Raw genomic sequence first — 19,200 nt, 5'->3', positions numbered from 1 at the left:
AGTTAGTATTCAGAAAAGTGATTTGCTTGGTGTATGAACTGCTTTGGACAACTTGTTTCCCACTTCTGGAAGCCTGCCTTCTGGAGACCTTTGGATTATTACCCTGTAGCCTTGACCCAGTGATCCGTGAGAAATGCAGACTGTTGTTTTCAAAAGGCCAAAGATTTTAGTTGCCCAAACCTTGCAAGGCTGATCACCACAGCTTCAGTTAAGTCAGAGGTGCTTCACCTCCTCCAGTACGTAAGGCTGCCCAAAGACCAGGGATTGATTTTGGGCTGTGAATCATCCGTTGTTTGGCAGTTATGATTTGTAATAACCGCGTCCAGAGGCTCTGCTGAACAGTGCCCATGTAAGTGTGGCTTATGAAGAGTATGTTTCTGTGCTGGGATAACTTTCTGGTTTGAGCAGAGCAGCAAAACTCTTGCAGGCGATGGCACAGTGGGCTAGCAGAATACGAGGGCTTCTCCTGGTTCCTTTACAAACCTGGGAGATAGGCTGGGATGAAATCGGATAGTTCTGAAACATTAATCTAATCAGTCCTTTCGTTGAGTCCTGGCTACTGACTGTCCATATAAAAGTGTTATTTAAAATGAACGCACATGTTGGCAGGATTGTACGAAGGGAGGAGGGCAGAGAGATCTTAGAGGTCACATCTCTAACCAAGAAATGAGATTTGTACTTCCCTCCCCGCCCCCCCCCCTCCCCCCCCCAGCCTCGGCTTTGCATTATAGAAAGCACTAAGAAAGTCTGGTAAAGGTGGAAGCAAAAGACTAGGTCTTAGTACTGACAAATAGGTCAACATGATTCAAAATTTTCAAAATTTTGCCTTTTTTGTTAGATAATTGTTCTGTCTTCCTGCTATACCTTTTGAGTCTGAAGAGCCACAGAGGAAATTGTGCTTTATGGGTGTGATGTAAGAAACAAGAGCCACAAGCTGAAAGAGTGCTCTATCTGGGTTGTATTTGGAGCTCGCTTCTCACTGTAAATCAAAAGAATTAATTAGGTGAAGTTTTACCTAAGTGAAATTTGAATACTTCCAGTCTCTTTCAAAACTTGGCAATCAATCTTCAAAGAGCATTCTCTCTTTTTGGTCTGTTTCTTAAAGAAAGAGAAATCTCATTAAAGAGGACTTTAAAATAGAAGGATCTTACAGAAATTACCCTTGAACAGTAGCTGGCAGGCAAGTCTGTTTCTTGAATGGAAAATCTTACTCATTCCTTCTGGATATCTGCTAAGTGGCCAGCATCTCTTGGTACAAAATTGGCACTCTTCACTGCTATTTTTCAATACCAAATAATAAATATGTGGGTTGTGTCCTGCCCTGCCCCCCCCCATCCCAGCTCTAATGCTGCTTTACATACATGTTTCTATAGGAAGTATTCCAGAGAAAAATGTGGAAGTTAAACAGTTATTTACTAGTGGTAATTGTAGACCAAATTCCCTTTCTCTCAATACAGCTTTAGGAGCACTAGCTGGCTGTTCTCCTGCATGTTCACTTGTTAATTGCAGGTTCTGCCCTCCCAATCCTGGGTTGGCTCCCCCATCTCCCCCTTCCTGTTCTTCCCTATCCCAAGAGTTTCTGGATGCAAAGGAGCACTAGCAGTTTGGTTGTGCACTATCGGCAGGTCCTTCCTTTCAGTTTTAGGGTGCCCACTGTGTTTGCTGTGGAGTTTAAAACCTCCCTTCAAATAACAGGGGTTCTGTGATGAAGACAGAAATTCAGTCATATTAGCGGTAAGTTTATGCGTAGTTTTTTGTACAGAAGTTGAAATGGGATTATCAGAGTCCCAGAACTGCAATGAAAAAAAAAAGGGGGGGGGGGGGTTTATATGCAACTAACTGATTTTTGCAAGCTGTATTATCACTGAAGAGCACATGTTATCAGAAGATCTAGTTGCTAAAGTCACATGGGAGGGGGTATGAGAAGGTAGTAGGAACTAGCTGTTTTGCATTTAGTGGTACACAACTAAATAAAAAGAAAATAAAGGTTTATCTAGTCCAGGAAGATGTGATTGCCTGAGATTCACATCTGGAAAACTGGGGGTAGCTGAGGCATGTGGTTGCGGTTGTACCGCAGGTTACCTTCCCCTGATTTTTTTTAATGTCCTCTATGTAGAGTCATGCCATCTACAGTCATGGCAGGTCCTGTCCTTACTATTTCATGCCTTTTGACATTGAAATGGCTGAATCATTGTTAATTTTTTTTTTGAACAAAATTTTTATTTTGTTGGTTTCAGTCACTGATTGATCCTTTTTTCACTTCCTTTTTTCCCCTTGTCTCTCTGTGCTTCGCTGGACATGGCCCATAGGGGAGTTCTCAGGTGTGTATCTCCTCTGCTCAGTTTCTTTTCTTGGTTTTGTTTTTTTGTTTTTTTTTCCTTGTTAAGGTGAAATGATGTGGTATACACGTGTGATACTCCCCTGCTCTTGTCCAAACACGGTTGGCTTTGCAGACTTCTCCCACCTTCGCCTTGCTTGGTTGCCTTGCACTGGTGGGGCCCTGGGCAGCAGGACGTCCCCGTGCTGTGCTCACAAGCCTGCTGCGTTTCAGTAAGCTTTTCTTGTGTGGCTTTCCACAGGTTTGCTCCACTGTGTTACACTGGCCTGTCACCCAAAGTCTTGGGGCCTCAGAGTGCTTTTTTTTCCTGTCAGGATGGGTGCTGTGCTTGAAGCAGGGCTTGGGTGGGCATGGTACTGAGTGAGATTCCCACTGTCCTCCCCGCGAACCACGCTGCGGGGATCCTTCCGTGCGCATGATGGCCGCTGTGGTTCATTGATGCACGTTGGCCGTCTTCTGGAATAGCTGCAGTGATGTTAAAGACACTTTTCTTGATGACTTAGAGTGGCAAAACCTGTCTTTCATGGAAGCTTTGCCTTTCTGGTAGGAGTTTGATACCTCTGTCTTCTGTTTTGAAGACTTGCTGCCTTAGGGCTGTGCTCTGTGGTCAGAAGGTTTCCATAAAATGCACATGGGCCCTGATGCAATTTAGATGAAGTCAAGGGGATCTCTTGACTTCAGTGCAAACTGGGTGAATTTTTCCCGGTAGTAAGGGCAGGTGACTTACACAGACATGATAGCTGTCCCCATTGCCTTGCCAGGCACCTCGTGGTGTTTGCGCTGTAAGGTCACAAAAGAAAGGGATGGCATCATCCTTTCTTTTAGTTCAAACTGTAAGCCACTTTTTTGTGGTCCTTTCTCAGAAAACCTCCCACTGAAGTTGAGTCGGAGTTTGTTGCAGTGTGGAGGTGGATTTGGGCCAGTGCAAAAGGGCCAGATGAGAGCTTTGATACACACCCCACCTTCTGTTTTCCCTCCTGCCCCTGTCCTCCCCTCACCCTGTTCATAACGTCTGTTGAACTACCTTTGTTGTGGGAATGGGAAACTCAGGCCTGTAGTCCAGGGGAGGTGATGAAGATGGAAGAAACAGATGAGCTCATCTCAGGCTTGTTCTGACACTCGAGTGTAAATACTCGTTAGGCCAGGCTGCAGCAGAGCAAGGTGTAGATTAGTTACTACTGAGCATCACATACACTGGCACCACACACAGGTACACGTGCTGATGAGCTGCTGTGTTTGCTATTTACAGATTGGTACTTAATGGCTGCTTTTTTTCTCTTCCTTTCTTCCCCTTTGTCCCCATCTCTTTCTGTTCCCTTTCTCGTATGGGATGGCTCTCATAGTACGGGATGATTTCTTTGGTAAGGCGAAGGCCTTTTTTCTTTTTTTCCCTTTCTTTTTTTTTTCCCTTTCTTTTTTTAAAAATGTGCATTTCTTACTAAATTTCTGCCATTCACTCAGCATCCCTCCATATGTCTTGCATTACCTTGGTTTGGTTTTTTGTGATGGTCGTATCACCTCTCCAAGAAGCAGGACGCAGCTGTGGTTTGGGGATTCTCCGTTTCTCTTGGTTGATTATCCACTTTGATGCTTCACACTATTTGCCTGGCTACAGGAGGTGCACAGTGTAGGATGGGCTCTGTCAGAGCTCTGTCCAGACCTCTTCCCTTTGCTCCACACCACAAAGGGGTGAAGAGAGTTTTTAGTTGCTCCACAGTGAGTTGTTTTTTTTTTTTCCCCAGGAGCAGAGCTTTCCCATAACCTGCATAAGGTTGTCTCATAGTGTCCATCCTATGGCTCTGGAAGGCTTCATCCGTTTCTTTATTGCAAGCCTAGCCCTTCAGACCTCTGGGCTGTTAAAGCATTGGGCTGTCACTGTGCTGCACACAAATAAGGTAGAAGCTGTGGTGAGGATACTGATGGTTGAGACACACTATGACTTTTAGTTCTGGTGTGATAGCTCACCCTTTTCACCAGAGTTCCTTTCTCTCCCCAAAACAGACATGGAGAGGGATAGATGACTCAAGAATGGGAAGGAAAAAGATTTAGTCCAAAAAAACAGGATGAACTCTTTCCCTTGATGTCTCTTAGCACCTGTAACACCCTTGTGCCATTTTAATGCCTTACTGGCTAAGTATTTATTTGATGATTTGTAGAATCACTAAAAAGGAACAAGACAATAATTTAGTAAACAGCTGATTTCTTGATCTTCCAATGAACATAGGGCATACCACGAAAGAAAGAGCTATAGGTCACCTTACCAAACCAAAACCACCCTTCTGTTCACACTGCAGGTAGTGTCTCTCACTTTTCTGTTGTTTGTAATATTCTTTGACACAGCATCCAAAGAACATGCTGCCTGAAACATCAAAGTGATTAATTATCTGTCTACTAATTTTTCAAACGTAATTTGAAAAAGCTGCTTCTTACTCATTCTTGCTGGGAATTTTCTTTTGCCATCATAATTCATCCCATTTAACTGTGGGAAGAGGATTTGTATGTTGGAGTGTTGTGATGTGTTCTCACTTCTTGTATGCTCCCATGTTTTTCTAACTTTCATTTACTTCAAGTTTGTGTTGTTTTTATTTTATTGCAAATATTAATTAATCAGCAAATAATGGATCATGAAAACTGTTGATGTCTTTGCTGTAAAGGAAGGTAGTTCAGAGGGCAGGACAAGGAGCGCTTCGGCACAAACACTGATGGGTGTGAGACTTCTTCATGTTCTGGGACCTGTGGTGAGAAATAAGCTGCAGCCCTGAGCACTGTCCCCCAGGAGGGAGAGGCCTCTCTGCTTCTAGTTCTCAGGTGGCCTGTATTCCCCGTTGTAAAACAGAAGCTGACCCTATGAGCCAGCAGGTCCCTGGCAGCAGGAAACAACCCAGATGTGCTTTTGGTCCCTAAATTCCTTTCTTTTTGGTTTTAAGAAATACTGAATTTCTTAATTAAGAAATACTGAAAAACCTCACTCCTAGCCTCAGGTTTTTCACAGTGCTTGCAACCCAGTCTGCATATTGCAGTTGTCACACGTTGATGACCAGGTGGAAGCGCAGCGTGTCTGATGTAGATGTTTTCTTGAGCATGGGTCATAAGTGATGGGACCGAGACTTCAGATTTTAAACATCTGTGAGAAAACTGTTAAATGTAGGTAGAGCAATAGATAGTCTAAAGTCCTATTACAGTTCCTCTAGTGGAACGCTGATAATGGGAAGCTTTTCATGTGCATGAAACTGGTCACAACCATGATCCCAAATCTGTACTGAGAAACAGAAAATTTGGCTTATACTAAGAGAGAAAATCACTGATGTGCAGATCTGGCCAGCAATTTGGACAGTGTTCTGCTGTCCTCTGTGAAAAACCCATAAACTTCTACCTTCTTTCTGTATGAGTGATGCTAAAAAATGGTTGCAATGGCTCATGGCTGAACCAGGAGTTACTGACTTGACTTCCCTAATTGGTGTTAGTGAAGCTTTCTTCTCCGTCCCTCTCAAGGGAGTCTGTGAAAGTTGGGGTGAGAAGCTAGGTCTGCATTTGGGCTCTTTACAGAAGGACACATGGGTGTCTTTGCTTGTGCTGCACGGTCTTTCAGCAAGAGGCACTCCGCTCTTCACAGCAGGACACCGAAGCCTAGGGAAGCCTAACAAAAGTGATTTCTCTTCTTCAAGCATGAGTCAGGCAGTGCCACGCACGCTTCGTATTTCTAGAAGAGCAGGTGAAAACTGCCTGGCCTTTCTTTTCAGGAATGGGCAAAGAAGTGGGGAATCTGCTGTTGGAGAACTCGCAGCTACTGGAGACCAAGTAAGGAACTGTTGCCTGCTCTGAACTGCTTGCCTAGTTATAAACGAGATGTCATCTCAAAGTAGGTCTTGGCCAGAACTCCTGCCGGTCAGGGGCTTGCTTATTTGTCTAACGGGTTCTCTTGAATACTCGGTCCTTGAATTGTAGAGGAGGAATTGCTTTTCTGTGTGACTTTCCAGTTTCTTTGCTGCAGGCACTTGGGTGAAATCTCTGGGCATGTGCTGGTAAGGTCTGATCCCAACTGAAATCAATGGCAAGCTTTTAATTAACTTCAGTGGGAATCTAGGTGTGGGTCTGAGCCTCTGTGAGGATATTGCTGTTTATAAGGTTTTATTTGCAAAGTTTGCTAATTGAAAAGAAAACTGCCTTACTGTTGAAAAGAATTTTCAAAGATCGATAGTTGGTAAGGGAGAAGTAGATGGTGTGATGGCCTTACTTTTTGAGAAAAGCTGGCAAACCAGGTACTAAAGCTAAGCAGCCAGGAAGAGGAAGGCAAAGTATTCCTAGGGGAGAGCTGGAGAGCTTGAAGGTGCTGATTTTAAAGGTATTGAGGTATTTCGGAGCAGATTGGAAATGCTTATTTATATTACCATCATCCACAAATATCCACAATTACAGATGACGCCAGTTCTGAAAGATGTGTTTCAGATCTTCATCCTGTTAAAAATAATTTGAGCCTTATGTAGGTGATAGGTTACCCTACACCTCTGTTCTGCAGCATTTTGCCATCTTCTTAAGAGGATGTTGGTCTGTCAGTCAGGGTGCAGGACTGGGCAAACCTCATCCCAAACAACTATGGTGATTTCTGTGTTCTTCTGCAGCTCCTTCCTGCCAAAATCTACTTCTCCATCAGTTATAGCTGGGCTGAATTGTATAAACACTTGTTTCAACTCTCCTTGTAGTACCTGTGACTTTAGTTTCAGGTCTCTCTTATGGATAGCTGCTGGTTTTGGGCGTTTTTGCTTATTGTCCCTTTCACACCCTTAAGAAATGCTTTGAACGTTGTGAAGAATGATTTGATTGCCAAGGTGGACCAGCTGTCTGGAGAGCAAGAAGTGCTGAAGGGCGAGCTTGAAGCAACGAAGCAGGCCAAAGCCAAAATGGAAACCAGAGTCAAGGAGCTGGAGGAGGAGCTGAAAAGGTGAGTGATTCACACCCTGTCCCAGGGACCTGGGAGGACACGAGTGATAAACCTGCCTCCTCTGTTTCCCTCTCGGAGGTTAGCACTGGAATTCAGAGGTGCCTTAAGAGCACTTCAAGGCTGATGGTAGGTGGAAGAGATTTTTAGTGTTACGTTGTTTTTATTGGTTTGAAATGGATTATTGAACCTTAGAAAACCTGCAGAATTTTCCTCCCCAGGACTAGGATTCTGCAGCAGCAACTGTACATCCAGGCTCCCCGGAGGAGAAGCATTCAGAGTTTCAATTTGCAAATATACACAGAAGGGGGGGGCGGGGAGGAAAGAATTTTGAAACCAGTAGTTTTGAATGAAGCTGTCAAGAGCTTGATCCTCGCAGCAGCCAAGATAGCTCTGGGAGGAATGAATGCCCATTCATTTAATGAAAGAGCTAATACAGATTGCCACAAACGATATTTACATGCCAGTATTGGTAATTGTTTCATTGTTCATATTAAGAATGAGAAGAAGAGGCAGAAGAGATTTTAAACTCCTATGCAGGATGCATTTGGAGCAATCTCACTTCTTATTTTCCACTCAAACTAGAGAAACCAAAGCCTGAACGTGTAGCAAAGCCTTTGACAACTTCACGTGCATAAAACTAAAGATGCCCCACAGGGCTTAAAGCAACATAATTACATTTTGACTAGCTGTACATTGCACTGTGGTATCTGAATTCAGAGGACAGTGCTTATTTTGCAGCTGGAATCTGGAATGTTGCCTCACTAATCTGAGTACAGAATGACCAAGAATAACACAGACTGGTCTCTTGTTTTTCAAAATATCTGAAATGAAAGTAGTCTCACAAGCAGAGGAAATAAGTGATTTTTAAAATGCCTTTTGAGCCTCAGAATATATATAATGTATTATGCAGTGGGAATGTGGACTTTTAACGGGCAAATGTGCCTTTTTAAGAGATGGGGACAGCATTTTTTTTCCACAGTGCCTTTGCTGTTACTAAAAGGGCTTGTAATTCAAATGGAACTGCATGAGTGCACCTAGGTATGGAGTTTAATGAAATTAAAAGCACTCGGTTAAGTCCTTCAGGTATTTCATTAACACTGATTTGGTGTTCTCTTCTTTACTGTTATGGCAAACTGTCCTTCATATTAGAAGCTTTTTTCACTGCCTTAAAACCAGAAGCAGCCCAGAAGAAGAACTTAAGCCAGCATTTTCAATGCTGATAATGGCTCAGTTTTTCCCACGGGTAAGATCTCACCAAACATTTGAACATCACGGCTCTGAAATAGAAAGCGGCTGGACTGTTCCAGTGGTCAGTATTTTGGTGCTTACATCAAATGTTCCAAAGGAATGGGGTGATGCTGGTGAAGCTCTTCAGAGTAACATGCTGCAAGAGACCAGAAAAACATCTCATGATTTGCTTAGCTCACAGTTTGAAAACGCTTCCTTGTGGTGTGGGCAGACAGACCTTCCCATACTACCAAAACACCTTGGGGCCAGCCATGGTATCACTTGGTGGTTTGATGCCTTTCTTCCTGTTTCCTAGAGTGAAATCTGAAGCGATTGTTGCCCGACGAGAACCCAAAGAGGAGGTGGAGGATGTAAGCAGCTATCTCTGTACAGAATTGGTATATTACATTACTAAAATGCCTGTGGGGAAAGGGGGTTTATATACTTACTCTGTATTACTGCAGGTCTGTCAGTCCAGAGATGTGTGCTGATCTGCCTTCATTAACAGTGATTGCAGATTGTTGTTGATGAGCATTGCTAACAAACAGATGCCATGAGATTACCTCTTTTTACAACTTCAAACCATAGTTCAGCTAAGATGAGCAGCTGACAGAACGGCAATACATACCATGCATGATGTGGCTTCTGCAGAACGGTGCTGGAGCAGTGCCCTGCTCCGCACCTTCTTGTTCTATCTGGTTCTCCCTGATTTTGAATTGAAGTGTCACGTGCAGTGTGGTTTCTCTCGGGGTCTTGTGATAGCCAGACTTCTCCAGAAGACCTTGTCTCCACAATGGCAGCGAAGCTGTAAGCCATCAGGCTGTTGTACACTGAAATCCAGGTTATACCACAGACAGCTTTGCCGCAGTAACTGCCGCCTTTTATTAGTTCTGTAATCTCAGTCTTGCAGCATTGTTTTTCTCGTTATTTCATTTACATAAGCCAGTACTGCCTATTACAAGGTAGACACAGAGAAGGTTTATGGACTGTTCTTCTGTGAGAGCTCTTAAAACTATTTTGGCTGAGGTAGAAGCTTTTCAACAAAGCAACTGTAGCAAAAAAAAAATGCAAATCAAAGCATTAACAGAGATTTTCCTTATAAATGTCACTCTGCTAGGACAGGGCATTAGGTACCCTTCTTCTCAATATTACTGTGTTCTTTCTTTGTAAAAGGTATTGGAGCAGGTTCAGTTCTAGCCTAATTCTTTTGACTGAACTGGGGTGAACTTGGTCAGTTGAGAGTTTAGGTAGATAGGAAAATTTTCAAGTTGTGGTTGTGAGATACTGAAGAGGGCTGGATTTCTTTTAAGCTGGACTGACGGAAGGTCTGTTTTTTTTAATTATAAAAAAAATCTCGTAGAATTCCTTTTCATTTATACGCTTCTTGTTTTGACTGGTCGTACAGGTTTGTTCCAAGTCCAGGGAGGCTGGAGAGGGACTTGGTTAATTCGAGCTATTGCAGCTCTCAGCAGTACTCACCAGCCAGGCTGAGCTTGGGAATTGTCACAGTCTAGGCACAACTCAGTGCCACTTACTAGTAACGAGTTCCCAACCCCCTGACTGTTTCCTTTTGGGCAGATAATTGCCCCAGCTTAGCCATGCTGTTCTCATTTTCCCCTCCTTGAAGGAGACAAACAATTTCATTCCTGTTGCCTCCAAACCCAAAGCTGCATGTGTTCTTGCTGCAAGGCCAAGTTGTGTCACCAAAGAGGAAAAGGCTTTTCTTCAGTTTCTTGTGCCCTACACCTTTATCAGCGTGTACTAACAGAATGCCTCCTTCCTGGCCCTCTTGAGGGGACGGACGGCGTTGTGCAGTGCTCCCTGCTGCTTGTGACTGCCTTTGCTAATGAACTAAAACTTCGCTTTCCAAACTCCTGGACCAGTGGACCACTGTCAGCTCTCGTAATCCCTTGCAGACTATCAGAGCACCTTTCTGGCAATAGTCCCTGGGTGGGGTTTTCGATTTGGTGGTGATTCTAATTCTAATTTCCATGGTTTGCAGAACACCCCAGAGGTCTGTGGCCCATAGTTTGGAGCTCACTTGTCTAGAATTAACACTTCATATGGGGAATTTAGGGGATAATCCAACAGAACAGGAGGAGAACTAACAGCTGTGTCTTTCTGTCTCCTGACTTGTCCTGTACTAACATCAATCCCCTTCCATCTTTTGTTGGCTGAAGCAGTGCTCCTCCCCCCTGCAGGACAACATTCCCATAGCTCAGCGCCGCCGCTTCACTCGCGTGGAAATGGCCCGGGTTCTGATGGAGCGCAATCAATACAAAGAGAGGTTGATGGAGCTCCAGGAGGCTGTCAGGTGGACAGAGATGATCAGGTGAGACTGGGTGTTGGAGAACATTCCTATTTTAAGACAAAACCTGGCCATGTCTGACCTTGTGGTCAGTGGAACCCCTACCAAGATACGGGTTGAGAAGTGCTGGAAGTTTTCCAGACAGTTGCTTCTCTCCTAATACCTAATTCTTTCTCTCTTATTCCTGAACCTGCGCCGCAAATCTCGAGTTGACGTTGTTATTTGGAAACTCTGGGCAGTTGTTTCTTGTGTGCTAATTAAGCTAGGAGAAGCTGTGCTTGCTTCTAATTAATATGGCTTGAAGTGTGTATAATGGAGGGGTTTATAGTTAGCAGACTGGTACTCTGGCGATGATAGTGTTGCAGGGAGTTGATAAAACTTACTTGTCCTTCATGTCAACATTGAAACATAAAGCAATTGGGTGTGCTTACGTTAAAGACCAGTGCATGTCACTTCATGTGCTGTGTTTTGAAACATGTTAGAATGAATTCTGAATTTTGACATGGCTTCCCTGATGGAAGCGGCCTTCTGGTTGGCAGAAACTTGGGTTGGCAGAGATGCTGAAATTTACTTGCTTCTGTTGTGTCTGTCCTTAGAGCTTCCCGTGAGCACCCGTCCGTCCAGGAGAAGAAGAAATCCACCATCTGGCAGTTGTAAGTTCTTTGGTGGTTTGTGTAAGATTAAGAGAAGGGGAAGTGTTGCCATTTCTGCTTTAGACAGCAACTTAATAGACTCTGATATTAATGAAACATCAATTGGAAGTGTTAGCTGAACCTTTTTGCCTTCAAGAGCTTCCTTTGTCCGTCGTGAAGTTAAAATCAGATTTGAACATTTGCATTGGTTTTGTTTTACACACTGAAAAAGTTCACGGGTATTCTGGAGTGGAAAGATACATACACTCCCAATCAGTTTTAATAAAGGGCTGTTTTCAGAAAGTATCTGTTTCTGAAAGCTAAAAACACCTTATGTCAATCAAACTGAGGACTTGGCTCCATGTTTGAAGCAGGGCAGTTTTCATGAAGGGTTTACAGCCCCTAGTTGCCTACCTCTTGCTTCCCCTGTTGTGAATCTGTGGTGTGTTGTCTCCGCAGGCACCTTTTCTCTTACTTGTTGGCCTTCTGTCCCTAGCTTCAGCCGTCTGTTCAGCTCCTCCTCGAGTCCCCCGCCAGCCAAGAGGACCTACCCATCTGTGAACATCCACTACAAGTCTCCAACAACAGCAGGGTTCAGCCAGCGTCGCAGTCACACCATGTGCCAGATCTCCTCCGGCAGCCGCACCCTGGAGTTCTTCCCTGAAGAGTGAGTTGTGTGCTAAGCCAGGTCCCCCTGTAGCTCTCCAAAATAGCGGCTTTTCTTGAAATAAGCTGTTTTCAGCTCTAAAAAAAGAGTCTTTGGTGTTAATGTGTTTCTGTCTCTTGTGGTTTATATCCCCGATCTTTCACTTATTTACCACGTCGATGAGCTCAGCAAACTTTGTCTTCCCTAAACATCACTGCCATGGCTTTCTAGGCCATGATGGTTCATCTCAGCAGGGACCCCGCTCTAGGCTTGAGTTGGCCTCAGTCCTCATTCTGCAACGTGTTTGCAGACTGCGTGATGGAATGAAGTAGGGCTTTTGTGGTAGAGTGTGATGGCAACACTGGGGCAGTGGGACGGAGTGTCTTGCCCAACCCTGTTGACAGAGAATTTAGGTGAAGACAAAAGTTCTCTCAACAGCACGTTTAGGTACAATATTTGGGTTTAATCTTAACCATGCTTTAAAAAGAGTCTCTAGGTGTTGTTACTGCAGAGTCTTCTCCATGTTCTTTATGTCTCCTACATGAAGGGAGAAAACTTTTCTGTGCTTTACTTGACTTTAAAATGCGTGCTGCCCTTACGAGGTTGTACAGTTTCATCTGTGGTATGTTTTTGTGGAAGGACTTTGGAGAATGTGATAGTAAAGTATTATAACTTCTGCTGTAAGAAGGATTTGTTGGAAAGGTGCTAGATCAGGAGAAGAGAGATTATCTTTAGAAGGGTAAATTTGTATTTTGTAGATACCCACTGCCTATATTATGTTCTTTTTATCTGACTACATTATCACAGTCATTGTGTGGTGTCTGAATGCTTTTCAGCAGTGCATTAAATGATGTGACTAATCGCTGCCAGAAGCTGTTTCACCCTCTCCCCAGGGAGCTTTTGGAGGGAGATGTTTTGTTTTAGCAGGGGGTTATTTTTATTTTAAGTATATATGTCATTATGTGTGTGTGTAGGGCTTTTTGATTTAGATTGGATTTTTTTGCTGATGTTGTTTGTACTTGGAATGATACTTTTAAAACCTATTGAGAGCTGGAACTGATATTCAAACAGCCTTTGTTTATATTAAAACATATCTTAAGAGCTCACAGATCAATTTTTCTTTTAACCTTTGCCAGTGCAAAGCTGGAGTTGTTCTGTTGAAACCAGCCGTTTCAACAGCACTTAATGCATATTTCCCTTGTCAGCAGAGAAAGCTTTAAAACGGACAGAAAAATAAATAGTTGACTGTAATGAAGAGGGGAAGAACTCAAAATGCCTTCCTGGTGGAGACATTAGATCAGTAAATTGTAACTGCAAAGCAAAAATCAGTGTAATCTCATAGATTCGTAGGCCTTATGGAAGGTTGCTTCCCTGTTTCTGAAGGCCTTGTGGAGCACTGCAGTACAGAAGACAATGATTTGGCCTGCCACATCGCTCAGGTAACAGGGAGTTAAAAGATTAGGGATGCCAGTATTGTCTTCTTAACAGAGCTTTCTATCTTCCAATTTCCTGCATCTGTTTTCAAAGATGGATTTGGTTTGCTTTATGTTTCCTCCCGCTGCTACGGTAATGTTCCGTTAACCTTCAGCTTCTGTTTTTAACCATAGGTTGGGAAGTGACGCTGTTTCTTCTCTCCTCAGTGACTGTACGTCCTCAGCGCGTCGGGAGCAGAAACGGGAGCAGTACCGCCAGGTCCGGGAGCACGTACGGAACGATGACGGGCGATTGCAGGCCTGTGGCTGGAGCCTCCCTGCCAAATACAAACAGGTAGGGGATCAGTCTCCGGACAGGCTGAGGGCACGTTGTCCCTCCCAGTGCAACCAGTGAAGACCTAACTCTCCCACTGGTAACCTTAGCCTTAGTCCCTAAATATCTCATTTAGAGATATGATATGCATGTTTTCTTTGGCTGATAATTGTAGGCACAGCTCAAAATAATGTTTTCTTTATTTCCACCAAAGTCAATGGAGGGGGCGTTCCTTTGCATGAAGGTTCTGAAAGAACCTACCCTAAACCAAAAGTAATTAAGCTTCCTTGTCCAGAGCCCAGTGCTTGTTTTTATTTCCTTTGTTATTATAATTGGGCTCGTACATTAGATATTTCGTTGATACTTTTGAGAACTTTACCAATTGTTTAGCGTAAAACTCAAATGCAGCGCCGTTTGCTCCTGCTTCTCCCCAGCAGTAATGCGAAGTCAAATGTCATCAGCCTCATTTGTTGGCCTGTGGCTCAATTAACTGGTCAAAGACTGCCTGGAAGAAGGAGTCTTGCAGTGTCACTTGAAAGTGGATGAGTTTCAGGCCGTGATTGAAAAGGAACACCAGTGTTCTGGCTTCCTTGCAGGGAGCATCCGTTAACAACCCTTTCTCTGTCAGCAGTGCAGCGTATAGCCTCTGGTGACCATAACGGGGGCACCGTATCATGGTGAGAGAGGCAGTCTCTCAGGCTGTCTGCTCCCATCCCTGTAGGGACTCTTGTTTCACCCAAGATGTGAGATGAAGCCTCAGCAGCACGCAGCTCTGAGGCTAACAAGTTTGGTTCTGCCACATTGGTTACATCTCATTTACCATAACTCGGCGTTTACAGCTTTGCACCTCTCTTCCCTACAGCTGAGTCCCAACGGTGGGCAGGAAGACACCCGCATGAAAAACGTCCCCGTACCCGTCTATTGTCGCCCCCTTGTAGAGAAGGACCCGACCATGAAGGTAACATTGTCTCTGCGAACCATTCCAGTCCAGAAGGGGGACATGGAATAAGCAAAGAATTTTGGTCTATAGATGTGCAATTTTTACAACAGTCTGTTTGGTTGGGTATTTTTACATTATATATTCCAAATTCTGTCTTCTGCTTCCCATTTTTTTGAGTGGTGGCTTCTGGTGTACATAGGGGAAAATGCCTCTCTCTGTAAGGACATATTCTCAGCTGATTGTGTTTGCCAGATTCCATGCTTCTGTCTTACAACTACGCTTTTTTTTGAGACAACTCTTCAATAATATTAGCAAAATTCTATGCTTATAAGGCTTTTGCTAAGGCTCCTTATGGTATAATGCAAAACAATATAAAAATTCATAAAGATGAGCAGGGGAATGTAAAAATGCATTTCATCATGTTTTCTTAGTTTCCGCTGTTGACCAGGATTCACCGGTAACAGGCCAAAATTATCTAGAGTGGATTTTTGTGAAGCTGTGTCTGTCGATACTAGAATATTTTGAGCAGAATTGTGGTTAAGAATAGATGGTCATCTCTCTACAGGGCAGCACATTTATGTCATTGTGGTGTTTAAGTTGTAATAAAATTCTGATGCTATTAGTTGTTTTTAGAGGGTTGGTGTAATCTTTGGATATTACTGTGTTTAGCATCTTTGCTTTATGATTTTTGATAAATCCAGTATCTGTTTCTGTAGTCCTGTTCACAGTATTTTCCTAAAAAACTACCTGGAAATAGCTCATAGAAGGTTAGCTAGATTTAATTTCAGAAAATATGCAGTGTGCTTCTTTCACTCTACATTTGTTAGGTAGGGAACTAAACCAGTAGACTTTTTTTTTCTTTTTATTTTTTTTTTTTCCTTTTTTTTTTTTTTTTTTGTGTGTGACTTCATTTTTTTCCTGTCTGTTTCTTTAAATGGCTCTCTAAGATCAGACACTGGTTTTTGGGCAAAGGAGTGTGTGAGGAAGCAGAAGAGTGCAAGGGGTGGGATGAGGACTAGGGAACAGGAATGCACTGAATGCATATCCTCAGCCAAGCAGTGGCTGTCGATTTTAGTTAAGCAGTACTGCTTCGTGTGTCCTGGGCTAGTAACATATGCCATGTCCTGCTTGCTTTGCTACAATGACTTAGGAACTCCGCAGTCAGAAAAACTGAGGACATTTCAGAAGCCTGTATTCAGTTATGCACTCAATTTACTATCTTTATTTTCTTTACAATTTCCAGTCACATCTGTTAAAAAAACAGTGATTTTCACTAGGGTTCAGAGAACCTTTATCTTACCTCCATCAAATCTGACTACGTCTTCTAGTAGAAATCAGCAAGATCCATTGTTTCCAAGTCAATATTTCAGGTGTTTCACATGTGTCCACAGTTGTCCACAAAGGCACCTGATTTTAGAGCGAGCCTGGAGCCTCCAGAATTCTTAGTTTAAGATTCCTGTTTCTGTTCCTTAGCTGTGGTGTGCAGCTGGAGTCAATCTCACGGGATGGAGACCTTTGGAGCAGGACCCTGGGAACGGGCAGAAATTGGATCCTGGACGTGATCCCCTCACCTGTGATAGGGAAGTGGAAGGCGAAAACAACAAAAGTAGCCATACATCTCCTGAAAAGAAGAAGGTCAGGAAAGAAAATGGATTTCTTTTTTCGCGCCAGTGTTCTTTCTAATTCCATCCCTGACATGCCCCCTTTCTCTGTACCTTTGTGCTATGCTATGTTATACTCTTTGTACTTCTGAGACATTGTCTTGTGGGACAGGGTTGTGGTATTCTGGCTCTTCAGTAACTTTCTGTGTGATTTGGGATGGATCACTCGGGATAAAATTTTCTAACTTCTACTTTTGAAACGTTTGGAATTTTGAAAAAAATCCTAATAAGGATAATTTACTTGATGAGGTTTCTAGGAAGATTATGGAGCCCTCATCACAGTAAATTTAAAAAATAATACATAAATTCAGGCAAAGCTTTGTTAAAAAGAAAGTAGATGTAGTAGCAGAGTCCATGAGCCTGTTTGGTTCAGGAGTTGGAGCTCTCGAGATTTATTCCAGCTGGTTTTTAGTAGTCTTAGGCATTGGGTTTGAGGTTTTTTTTATAGAACAAAGCTGTAATTTACATATAATAATACAATGTTTTATTCTTTCTGGTGTGTGGGGTTTTTTTCCCACAGCTGTCTTACACTGCTGCCTTATAAGTCTTCTGAGATCAGCTTGCTTAAGCTGGTAGGTTGAGTGCGTCCCAGCTCCATGGTCTCCTGTCTGAAGTGAATGCTCCGTGATACATTAGACAGACATCTCAGAATCGAATTTAATGGTCAAACTCCTCTAACCCTAAGGAGCCAAATAGGCTTATTGGCCAGTGTTGCAGATACTAGTGTGGCAATGTGAATGCAATATGCATAGTTCATATTGTTTATTTGCATCATTAGGAAGACACTTGGTTCTTTGAAGCCGGCATTGTGCTATTTGCGTGTGTAAATGTTGCCAAGCATTAATACGTTCAGTCTGATCTGAGAGGAGCACTGATTATGCCTGTCTGTTTGCTCTCCTGAAGGCAAAGGAGCTCCATGAAATGGATGCCACGTCCAGTCGTGTCTGGATCCTCACTAGTACGCTGTCAACAAGTAAAGTTGTAATTATTGATGCCAATCAGCCTGGCACAGTGGTGGACCAATTCACTGTCTGCAATGCTCATGTGCTCTGCATCTCCAGCATCCCTGGTAAGTGGGTCGCAGGCACTTTGATCTGCACAGGGTTACCTGCTCCACTAAGGAGTGACAAATGTAGTGTCCTCACTTCATAACTAACCCTTGGACCCTCCTGCATTCTGTAATTGTCCCTCAAAACCATAATTCAGATTTTGCCTTCCCGTAGGACCCTTCCATGGAGATCCCTGACTGTTGAACATGTAGTAAGTTGTTCCTTTGGCACGTAAAGGATGGTTCTTGGGAGCAAGAGCAAGCCTTGCCCAGGTTTGGGAGGGCTCTGTAGCTGGCCTGGATGTTGACGCTAGGGATGAAGGCATTCACCATGATGTTGCCTGATGCTGCGGTGCCTCCCCAGGGCAGTGAACCATGAGTGAGGGTCAGATCTTCCATCCCTATGGTTACCTCAGGAATAACATTTAAATTAGCAGTGACAGCTAGATTTATGGGAGAATCTGTTCTTTGCCCTTCAGCGGCCAGTGAGAGTGATTATCCTCCAGGCGAGATCTTTCTGGAGGGAGATGTAAATCCTGAAGAGTCGTCTGGAACAGATGGTGTCTTGGCAGGGATCACTCTGGTGGGCTGTGCGACCCGCTGCAATGTGCCACGAAGCAACTGTTCCTCGCGTGGTGACACACCTGTGCTGGACAAGGGACAGAGTAAGTTTTGGGACATGAAACTTAATGGTAGCCCAATTATAGCTGGTCCCATACAAGCTTACGGTCTTAGAGCTGCATCCTTCTGTACCTGAGTTAAACACTTCAAAAGTAAACAAGTTTCTTAATGTGGTAGAGGAAGACCAAAGGCACTTTTGGCACAGTTCTCTTTAGAGCCCTCCTTTTCTCTTTGAGTGATCCACGTTCTGCAGCCTTGTTGGTGGGGGTCATACAGCAGAGTATTTTGGACAGGTGATATGTTTGCCCTGCTACAATGGCTTCTGTTCTTACTGCTTTCTCCTCTGAACCATGTCTTCTTGTGAAGTCAGTTAAGTCCGTATGAAAACCGTAGCGATGCCCTTGCTGACTCCATACTGTAGTGGGAAGCCCTGGAGAATTTCTAATGTTTTGCTGGCCACAGGCTGTGCCTCACTTTAAAATAGCTTCTCTTCCTGATCCAAGCAGAAAACTCTAGATTTGCTGTCTGTGGTGCAGGCTCAGGGCTTGATTGAATTTGGCAAGGAAGGATAAATTAAAAACTTGACTGATTCCTGTATAGCTAACTTACTAGCTCGTTCTCCAGTACATCTCCTACTGTTCTTTGTCTTTTAGGTGAGGTGGCGGCTGTCTGCAATGGGAAGATCAACCAGTCCCAGTCCACTGAAGAGGCAACAGAAGCTATGGAGGTACCAGAGAACGGTACAAGCGAGGCAGAGCCTGCTCAGGCCAGGCCTGGGCCCCTCACGGAGCACGTGTTTACCGATCCAGTCCCTGCACAGGCGCCTCTTAGGCAGAACGGGTAGGCAGTCAGGGGCCACAGTGCCAGTTCAGTTATTTATCAATCAGCTCTGTTTTCGTAAGCTTTTTGATACGAGAACCAGCCTAATCTTCTATAAAGTAGCAAACCTTTTTCAGTTTTGTGCCCAGATAGTATTACCAATGAGATAATGGGGAGAGAAAGAAATGAAAGGAAAATAAACACGGTTCAGCCTGCAGCAGACTGTGTCAGCTGTTTTAAGTGCAAATATTTGATCTCTTGGTATGAATTCAGAC

At 43.7% G+C, this 19,200-nt stretch overlaps 1 protein-coding gene across 31 annotated transcripts in view; it reads left to right on the top strand.

Moving 5' to 3' along the window:
• The window catches only part of MAPK8IP3 (mitogen-activated protein kinase 8 interacting protein 3), a 70,764-nt gene that overhangs the window by 39,672 nt on the left and 11,892 nt on the right, over window positions 1-19,200 (top strand). For 8 of the 31 annotated variants that reach the window (XM_037384834.1, XM_037384817.1, XM_037384833.1 and 5 more), the window contains 14 exons: window positions 2,310-2,321; window positions 3,682-3,699; window positions 6,079-6,136; window positions 7,125-7,277; window positions 8,821-8,902; window positions 10,685-10,836; window positions 11,409-11,465; window positions 11,941-12,111; window positions 13,698-13,857; window positions 14,699-14,794; window positions 16,250-16,411; window positions 17,341-17,506; window positions 17,965-18,150; window positions 18,760-18,946. In XM_037384834.1, coding sequence (XP_037240731.1) covers window positions 2,310-2,321; window positions 3,682-3,699; window positions 6,079-6,136; window positions 7,125-7,277; window positions 8,821-8,902; window positions 10,685-10,836; window positions 11,409-11,465; window positions 11,941-12,111; window positions 13,698-13,857; window positions 14,699-14,794; window positions 16,250-16,411; window positions 17,341-17,506; window positions 17,965-18,150; window positions 18,760-18,946 — 1,660 coding nt within the window. The remainder of the gene's footprint in view (window positions 1-2,309; window positions 2,322-3,681; window positions 3,700-6,078; window positions 6,137-7,124; window positions 7,278-8,820; window positions 8,903-10,684; window positions 10,837-11,408; window positions 11,466-11,940; window positions 12,112-13,697; window positions 13,858-14,698; window positions 14,795-16,249; window positions 16,412-17,340; window positions 17,507-17,964; window positions 18,151-18,759; window positions 18,947-19,200) is intronic. The other 23 variants (XM_037384824.1, XM_037384838.1, XM_037384829.1 and 20 more) reach the window with 17 other exon arrangements.

This window comes from Falco rusticolus, chromosome 4, assembly GCF_015220075.1.
Source record: "Falco rusticolus isolate bFalRus1 chromosome 4, bFalRus1.pri, whole genome shotgun sequence".
Taxonomy (NCBI): domain Eukaryota; kingdom Metazoa; phylum Chordata; class Aves; order Falconiformes; family Falconidae; genus Falco; species Falco rusticolus.
The sequence above is the reverse complement of the archived record's forward strand: the minus strand, read 5'-3'. Positions and strand labels throughout refer to the sequence as shown.